Source organism: Hippoglossus hippoglossus, chromosome 15, assembly GCF_009819705.1.
Source record: "Hippoglossus hippoglossus isolate fHipHip1 chromosome 15, fHipHip1.pri, whole genome shotgun sequence".
NCBI classification, from domain to species: Eukaryota; Metazoa; Chordata; class Actinopteri; order Pleuronectiformes; family Pleuronectidae; genus Hippoglossus; species Hippoglossus hippoglossus.
The window spans coordinates 1663296-1672588 of record NC_047165.1 but is presented as its reverse complement, the minus strand read 5'-3'; the positions used below and the strand labels follow the sequence as shown (position 1 = coordinate 1672588).

General features: G+C 44.5%; 1 protein-coding gene across 1 annotated transcript; it reads right to left on the bottom strand.

Moving 5' to 3' along the window:
* Positions 1–3399: 3399 nt before the first annotated feature.
* LOC117775803 (ewing's tumor-associated antigen 1-like) lies at positions 3400–8528 on the bottom strand. The gene is made up of 6 exons (XM_034609247.1): positions 8088–8528; positions 7061–7189; positions 6759–6823; positions 6498–6607; positions 5003–6402; positions 3400–4435 (listed from the first exon to the last, which is right to left on the bottom strand). The coding sequence occupies exons 1-6, from the start codon at positions 8227–8229 to the stop codon at positions 4323–4325; spliced, it is 1959 nt and encodes a 652-aa protein (XP_034465138.1). The 5' UTR covers positions 8230–8528; the 3' UTR covers positions 3400–4322.
* Between the last annotated feature and the right edge of the window lie 765 nt (positions 8529–9293).

The window sequence follows — 9293 nt, the reverse complement described above, 5'->3', positions numbered from 1 at the left end:
GCTGACAGGCTGCTGCCACAGTGCTGCACACCTCCTCCCCTCATTGTGTGTGTGTGGGGGGGGACAGAAATACACAAACAGACCAACGAGAGAAACACAAACTTAGAGAAGAGTGGAGTGATATATGTGTGATATGTATTAGTCATACACTGGGAGGTAACCTGTGAGCTATGAAAACAGCGCTGGGCCTTTCTGCAGCGCGGCCTCCCAGCATGGGAAAGCGATTAGAGATGCTATCTCCAGCGGCTGCTCGGCTTCAGGAGGCCGTCGCTGCCCCGGCTCGGATTTCTAAAGAAGTCTAATTTATGTTCGCTGTTCTTGGAGCGTGTTTGCAGAACAGTGGACGTATCCTTCGAATTTCTTTTGGCTCGTATTAACCTGCTGCAAATGTATTGGTAATCCAGCTCGGTAGTATGCCTTCAGGTCCCATTACTCACTTCCGCCGCTTCAACCCCATACTGAGATAAGTGCAGCGAGAGGAGGGGAGAAGCAGGGAGTGAATTCTGCTCGTACAGTTTCCTATCGCAGCATCACTTTGTTTTACTAGATTCATAATCCATCTCCTTTCTTTGACCATTGAGTCAAACTGGGTTTTTATTTCTGCTTCAGTGTGAAATGTGTCTGTTTGTGTGTTTCTCAGCAGGATTACACAAATTCAATCGGGAGAGACTGCGATGAAACAGTTGAACAAACAGTTTCCACTGCCAAGCTCAACACAGAGAGTGATGGTAAGTATTACAAGTCTTTATAGTATTTAGACCCTTATCTGATGTTATTGGAGGAGAGTGAAGCAGAACGTAGAACAGGAAGTGTCTGCAATTTGCTGTGAATCCAAATAAATATCTAGATTTAGTGGATTTAACTGGAGTTTAATTTCAAAAAGGGCTAGAAACATGTAACTAGCACTAATGTGGAGCTTAGATAATGTGGCTTTCGCTATATATTTAAATTTAAAGGGACTATTTACTGATTGGTTTTCTAGTTGTGTAGTTATTGTCCATTTTGCCTATTCTCTGATTCAGGTACTTGAACCCGTGACACAACAGGGTTTTGAAGCGTGAAAGAAAAATCCTCTTTTTACTCTACACCTGTAGGTGAGGTCAAAGGTCATGTGAGTACACGTCCCTAATAAACATGAGTGAGTTTTAAATGTGAACATGAGGAGGAACATGTGTTGAATAAAGCTTGAACAAACATTTTGCATTGTGTGTGAGCTCGGGTCGTCTATGTAGCTTGTGTATGACTGTAGTTTTTATTTTCGAAATTATTATCGAGTGTTCATCAAACTGCTTTTCTCTTACGTGTTGAATGAAGATATTCCAGGTTGTTTTTGGTTTTGGACAAACTTTCCCGAACGTATCAGATGACACAACACAAATCTGTCCATCATTCACTCTCCTTCCCCCCTAAATTGTTACCACACCACCCCGGAGCCCGTTCCCAGCTTCAATTAACGTCTCCACACATCAAATTCAAGCTGCAAATTCTCCTCCTTCAAAAATGAAAACATTCACATAAGAATAGACAGTTTAAACAGGTGCCATGGTAACATAATCGTCACTGCGGCAATTACTGCCTTATGCCCGACTAGCAGCCATAAATCATTCTCTCTCCACAAAGAGGACGTTGTGGCGCTGCACTCCTGTCCAATAATCAGAAATTGCTCCGTGTACGGCGTGACGAGCGGGCGCTGAAACGGCCCATTCTTCTGTTTGGCGGGCGATATTTCGCTCTCCGTGGCGACATTACAGGGATCCTTCAGCGAGCACGATATTGTACCTGCTCGACACCTGTTAGCTTTAGCCGGGGGTTTCATCAGATAGTTGAAATAAATACTAGTCATCATCATAACCATAATCATAGTCATAAAAACTAGGGGCCTTTTATGCTGTTGCCAAATTGCCCTGCCATCTGATTTACAGTGGGACTGGGTGGGGAGGGGAAGCGGATAGGGCAGGGAGGAGGATGGGGCCTCAGACGTGCTCAGACTGGGATGAATAGACAAATACACACACCTGCACACACACACACACAGACACACACACACACACACCTGGGAACTTTCACAGGCAGGTAATGGCCGGGGATGGGCTCGAGGGAGGAACGGGGAGGAATTCTCCTGGGATTACAAAGACGGATATTGTGCTGCCCTCACACACAGTCCAGCAGGTGAGCGGAGTGATAAGGGGCCAGGGCACAAATTAGCCCTCATATTAAAATAATCCCTCATGTCTAATAACAACAATGTGCTGCACACTGAGGCGGTGGCGCGCTCACAATGGCCGCCCTCTTCAGGCCGCGACTTGTTGAAAACAGATTTGAGTGTTTTGCGAAATGGGCCCATCATATCTGCTTGACCTGTCAACAGCCCTGAAATACACAGGGGTCGGAGTCACGGACGCCAGCGACTGTGTTCGTTCAAAATCCAAACCAGCTGTGCAACACTAGGGACAATTGTGCAGCAAAAAATACACCTCAAGTCTTTTAAAGGTCCAATTTAGAGCAGTTTCGACTGGTCCTGTGAAAACAGCTGCGAAATTGCCCTTTGCCGAGTTTGGAAAACAACCGCGATCATGTCATCGGTGTTACGGGTGATTTTGACTCGCACTATTCTGACAGGATGAGGACGACTTAATGCCAGATCAGTTTCATTTCTCTTGACGTGCAGTTCGAACAATCAACAGTCTCGTTCTCCAGCGATCACTTGGTTTCCTGGCGCGTCGGAGATTTGGGTTGGCCTCGGTCTCGCAGTCTGAGCAGCGCCGCGGTCCGATTTCCCAACATGGCCGCCGTCAGAGGATCAGAGTTAAACTGTAGTGAGCTTGTTTGGATGTCACCGGAGGAGAGTTTCACGTGTTGTGGCTAGAAGTGAAGTCTGGACTCCGACTGTTGTGATATCAAACTGATCTCTGCAGCAAAACAGATCACGTTGTCGACATATTAGGAGACGTCTGCTCTCCACACTGTCCTTTGGTATTGTTTGAATAAATGTTATTAGACATACCATCGCTACTCAGTTGTGTGTGTGTGTGTGTGCGTGTGTGGAAGTTAATACTAAAAAACAGATCGATGTACATGTGTCTGTTTTAAGGGCTTTAGGGGGGTTTCACACTAATGTATGACTAGATCAGTTTAGTCTAAGTCGAATCTTTATTCCTTTGTTTTGAACTGTATCATGTAAACTATGTGAAATAGTGCAGACAGTGGAAACCATGTAAAATCTGAAATGGAATGGATTCTTCCTTGGGTCAAAAGATTATCAGGAAGTCGAATTTTTCCTCTTTTCATATTTTCCTGAACTATCTGTGTCTGAGTCCTTATGTCATTCGAAGGCATCAAAGTATAAATATTGTTGTCAGGTCTTCCCTCATCACACACCCGATCAAAACATCCTGTGTGAGAATAAAATCACATCCAGCTCCATAGCTGTGTTTTTTTTATTGCTGTTGGATTAACAATCTGTGAAAGGTGCATAGCTTGGCTATTACAATAATCTGTGCCAACAGGGGGGGGGGGGGCACAACACTGAGTTTATAACACTAGATTCAGACTGATGATAAAAAAAAGGTGACAAGCACGAAAAACAAAAATACAGAGAAACACAAAAGAAACAAACATGCTTATTTTCAGACAGGTTATTATATCGTGTAGTTTGGCCCTAAACAAAAGTTTTAGATTGTATTACAACACTGTCTTGATTCACTGTCTCCTTGAAAAGCAATCAATCAATCAATCAATCAATCAAGTATTGGAGAAGGCAAAATCTTTTAAAAGCAGGCATCAGTAAATGTTTAAGGCACATAATTAATCTGTCTGATCAAACCCCAAACAGCAGACGACACAGTTACTCTCATGGTTCACATCCTCTTCTGATGGTTAACATCAACACACGTTATTTATGTCTGGTCAGTTCTTCATTTCGCAATTTGAGCAGAAAAAATGAAGATAAATTCACTTTTTAACAAAAATCTGCGAAAATATTCTTGTGAGCACGAAAACAACCCAAACAAAGTGACCAGGTTTAATCAGCATTGGGGATTAAGTCAAACTCAGTCATTTGAACTATTTTACAAAATGTGAAAGGCTCAGGAAAATCTCTTTTTAGTGTCATCACAGCAGCAGATCTGATCCTGGGCTCTAACTCACTTCTTATAAACACGGTTCTACGTCAGCAGCAAAAACATCAGCAGCTCTGAGTCAACAACAGGCAACATGGTTTCCTGAGTCAACCGTCCGAAACCCGGTGATCCAACAGTAAACTATTAACACTAATGAGTCGTGTTCAGGTTTATGACTGATCCCTCAGTCAGGGCGGAGCTCCTCTACGGTTTCGGGGCGTTCTGCATTCGCTGTCGCCTCTTGGCCAAAGCTTCCTGCTTCTTCCTCTCGATCTCAGCTGCCGAGCACTTTCCTGTCATCTGGCTTGTGACGAAAACTGGAGGGGAGGAAGGAAAGTGAGAAAAAAAAATGAATGGAAACACTGAATATGGTTTCCTTGGAAAAGAAAAAGCTAAGAAGCACACCACTTGAAAAGACCTGAAGAGAAAAAGGGGGGGATCTAAATCAGACCATGTGTTCTCCTGCTCTGATTGTGAGCAACTGAATTTTAATTTGTTAACACAAAAATGTTGCTACCATAACGAGGAGCATTGTGAAACTCATTAGAAAGAACAAATCCTTCAACCCTTCATGTCCAGAAGAAAAAAAAAAAGAATCTGCAGTTCTCTGGCAGTGAAGCTTCCTGAGGTTTGGACTCCACAGCGTCACAAATCAAAGCCGTGGCACCGTGTTTACTTGCTTTGGGGGGAGAACTGTTCAAGAGCACATGCACTGAACTGTCACTGATTATAAGATCATCATGTGGCATCTGTTTTACGTGACTTTAAACTTCCAGCAGAAAACTAAGAGAAGATGGAAGATGGAATGACAGAAACTGCAGTTAAAGCAACAATTTAGCAAGAAGAGCAAAATCACTTTTATTGCTTTTCAAACATCTCCTTACCTTTGCTGCAGATGGCTGCAGAGTCAGATACATTTCTCTTGAAGGCTGTGTGACAGGACTTGGAGTTCTGCGGCGTCCTGGCTGTCACTGTCGACGGCTTCATATGCACGTTAGCACTCCCAGCCTGGATAGCTCCGGAGGGATCCCTGCACCGGCTGAACGTGCCCAGACTCACGCGGCTCCCTGGGAGGCTCTGAGACATCCCTGACTTGTTGTTGGCACATTTCATGGGAATGTTCCACCCTTGGTAGTTCACAGTTTCGCAACTAGTCCCCGGTAATGAGTTAGAACGAACGAAAGCACTCGGCGACTGTCTGCTGGCACTGGCGCCGACGTTCGTGGACCAGGTTGTGTCGATTGGCAGAGGCGCTGTGGTTTTCCGCTGTTTGTCTACAGTAAAGTCTGGTTTCTCTTGGCAGCTGCCGGCGCTCACTTGCTGTTGCTGACTGTTGGAGATCCTCTCCACGCTGTCACATACCTGGTAGAGCAGAGCATCGTCGTCCCCATCGCCCCATAAGCTGTCTGAAATGTCTTTAGACGAGTCCGCAGCGAGAGCCCCCCTCTGATTGCCAGCGATCTTGTCCGGTTGAGGAGTAATCAGTGTCTCTGTGGCAACGGGTTTCTGGTCAGATATTTGTGATTTAGGTTGTGTGGCAGTAAACCTGGAGCTGGAAACCTGTTTGGTGGCCGACTCCGGCTGGAAGAGAGGGTTGGACTCTAACTTGAAAGTGCTTCGGTTGGTCGTCTTTACTTTGGGACACAGTTCTTGGAGTATTCGGCCGCTGGGCTTGGAGGGCATGTATGAAGGCTGATGCACAGAGTTTCTTTTTGGGGAAGCCTTGTAAACAGAGGTAAAGTGAGTAGTATTCATCTTAGTGTTAGACTGCAAAGTGGCGTTAGGTTGGGCATTCTGGTGCTGGTCGGGATTCTGGTTCATTGCCAGCACGAAAGAGTCATTAAGTAGGTCATCATTATCCCAGTCGTCATCAAAGTCATCGAAGTTGTTCGCACTTAAGCCGCAAGTTCCTTTTTCTCCAGCAGGTTGAGCAGCTGAACCGGACTTCGGCTTCTGAGATTGTCGGGGTTCGGCTGAAGCTGAAGTCCCAGGTCGGTCTTTTACTTCCTGTGAGCAGGCGGATGCTACGGAGCCCTGGCTTAGCCGGCCGCTGATGTTTTGAGTGGAGCAGTCAAACAGGGCCTGCAGCTCGGCCTCCACCTGATCCTTCGGGTCCTTCACGCTGCCGTAAGACGATGTCCCTTGTGTTTTTACTTTTGACGTAGTCACACATTCATTGAGGTCCCAGTTGAAAGTGTTGAGTCGCTCCGTGGTCTCCTTGTCTTGCTGCATGTTCTGGTCAAACTGCCTGGCCAGTTTCATGAGGTCGTCTACACTGCTCTGCCTGTGAAGAGGAACGAATAGAGAAGTAAGACCCACAATAAGAAACACAACAGATCACAGATCAGAGGGTTTAAGGATCAGTTAGTGATGACACACCGACTGGACCTCTTCCTGATTCTCGGCACACGGATCTCTGGTGTGGATGGGACGGCACTGTCACCGATCCACTGCAGCAGAGTGGAGTCGGTTGGTTTAAGTTTTACATCCTGAATAACACAAGCACAAGTAAAGAAGACTTTAAACCTTAGTGGAACAAACAGGGCAGAGTGAGAACACGTAACTTTGACCATGAACAGTCAACACGACATTTGAACATGTAGATTCCTAGGTTAGTAAAACGCTGAAGCAGCGACTGACCTTTGGAGCGATACGATTGACAATATCGGATATTTCCACAACTCTGGTGTTCCTGCACCCCGAGCCTGGAAATAAACAATTTCAAATACATATTACAATACGTCCACCAGTAAAAACAAAGTAGATTACATATGATAATTGTCACAGTAAAACCTTGGCTTGTTATTTCCTTTTGAAAAGTCCTGCAGACTTCATTGTTATTAAATAACACAGCAAGATGCATGTTGTCAATCAGCTGTGACAGATATAAAGACATAGAAAGGAAACATGTGAATCTTGTGATGAGTATAATAAAGCGTTACCGGTGTGAGCTTGATCGGGGGACGTGGAATCCCAGAAAATATCTTGTGACGCTTCCCCGTCACCTGGAGAATCTCCATTGTTCAAGCCAGCGAACCTGCTGCCGCCTCTGCGAATGGGACTCTGCAAATCTGTCAATCAAACACACACAGCTTCATCACATCAGCTAAATAACAACATGCATAGTGTAGTTAACAGTTATTACACCAAGAAAGATCATGATATTTAATAGGATTTATAAAACTATCAGGGTAATTGAATCCTAATCTTGTGCCAGAGCTTTACTTTATTTCCTAGTTTATGCTGTCATGTGTTTTATATATATTCTAATACAATCTCTATATTATGCATAAAAATACTTTGTTTTTCTCACAACATTAAGTGGAAGGACAGAGTCGGTAATTTCTGAAAACCTGTTGTCAATGTGTCAGTGGTGAAATTAGTCAAAGTCAACTTTATTATTAATTCTGCCAAATGTATATGTATAAACAGACAGAACATATAAGTACTCAACATATTAAGTACTCAGTAAACATGTGTGCTATGTACACAGTGGACAGGATGAGAGTAGTGGAATCCAGATGATGATGATGATGATGATAATATTAATAAAATAACAAAGTTACAAACTGCTTTACAATAAAAGAGATTACTATGGCTCTAAAGTAAAGTTAATCAAAAGTTAAATGAAGGAAATAGAGCAATAAAATAGAACAGTATAACTAACTTAGAGTAATCAAATAAAACACAGGTTATAAATAAGCCACTGTGTTAAAAGGTGATTTGAACGATAGAGTGAAGTTCAGACCACGTGTCAGGTAGAAGCAGATTCATAACAATATGTTTTTATGTATTTGAAGGAGGACCAGGAGTCGGTCAGTCTGACTCCTCTCCTGCGGGACTTGGCTCCTCGGGCCCCGGGTCAGCCTGACAGAGACGAGCCGGCCCCCCCCCCCGGGTCCTGGTCGTGTTGTTAAAGCAGATGTTAACCGTGTTGTGGAGCCAGATGTTGACGTGGTGGAGCCTCACCTCGACTCACCGCTGCTGGCGTGTCGGCACCAGGCATCTGCGGAGCCGGGCTCCTCTCCGGAGCTTCCCGGGGACAGAGAGAAGAAACGCTCCTCCACAGGTCGGTGAAGTCCACGGATCCGGAGGCAGCACTTTGCCTCATCGGCTCTCACGCGCTGCACTCTAAACAACAACAACAACAACAACAAGATCTCACACTTTGTGTTTGTGTTCGTTTCAGTCGCTGCGGGCCGCCATGTTGGATGGTGACGTCAGAGGGCGACGGAAGCCGCGCGGGTTTTTTGTCGCAGTTCGCTCGAAGAAGATGAAACTGTGACGTGGTGTTTTTAAATCTAATAGAACATATTAACAGTTTCTGTTGGTTTAGTACATTTGATGGATTATTGCTTTAATCTACATAATGTGTGTGTGTGTGTGTGTGTGTGTGTGTGTGTGTGTGTGTAGTGACTGTACTGACTGACTAAACCATCTTAAACAAAAGGGCAAACAACACAACACAATACCCCCCCATGTTGTCACAGTTGTTGGTCTGGTCCAATTAGGGCCTCTGTATTGAAACAGGCTCCGCCCCCACCCACCTGATTTGTCCAAACCAGGAAGTAGAGCTGCTGCAGGAACAAGGTAACTCAAACTCAAATAAAGGAATTTATTAATACAGAAAACAATGACAGGACAGTGTGGATCAAATGTACAGTTTAATGTCAAAATGTGGAAAAATCTAGAAGAACTCATGGACTGGTTGTGGTTTTTCAGCCTGTATTGATTTTACTACCAAGGCCCAGTAAACAGGAAACACTGAATCTGTACCATCACCTTGTGGGATTGTAAACTTTCTCCTTTATCTGGGAACCTCTTGAAATGTGAACTTGTTTTTCTCTCGGCTGTTTTCAAGCACTTCAGTTCACACGATGACAGACGGCCTGGTTCCAACATGAAGGTTGACTCATGTAATTGTGATCAGGCTTCTCTTGGGCCTGAAGCTGGTTTGTTTGCTCGTCCTTGTCGTGGCGGCGGCGGTGGTTTGTTTGTGGATTTCATTCCTCGTGTCAAACAAATCTATTAGACGCTTCACAAATGTTTGTGATGTGACTGAAATAAATTTGTAGGCACATGTCATATTACATGGTGTTTGGCAGCACTGCCTCAAAACTCTGCTGAGGTTGTGTCTGCAACCACTTTGCATTCATGAACATCAGACTGTCAGTA

Coding starts and splice junctions, on each gene's coding strand:
- LOC117775803 (XM_034609247.1), bottom strand. CDS start 8,229: ATGAGGCAAAGTGCTGCCTCCGGATCCGTGGACTTCACCGACCTGTGG. Junction 6,824..7,060: donor CCCCGATCAAGCTCACACCG/GTAACGCTTTAT, acceptor GTTTATTTCCAG/GCTCGGGGTGCAGGAACACC. Junction 4,436..5,002: donor TGCAGCCATCTGCAGCAAAG/GTAAGGAGATGT, acceptor CCTCCCCTCCAG/TTTTCGTCACAAGCCAGATG.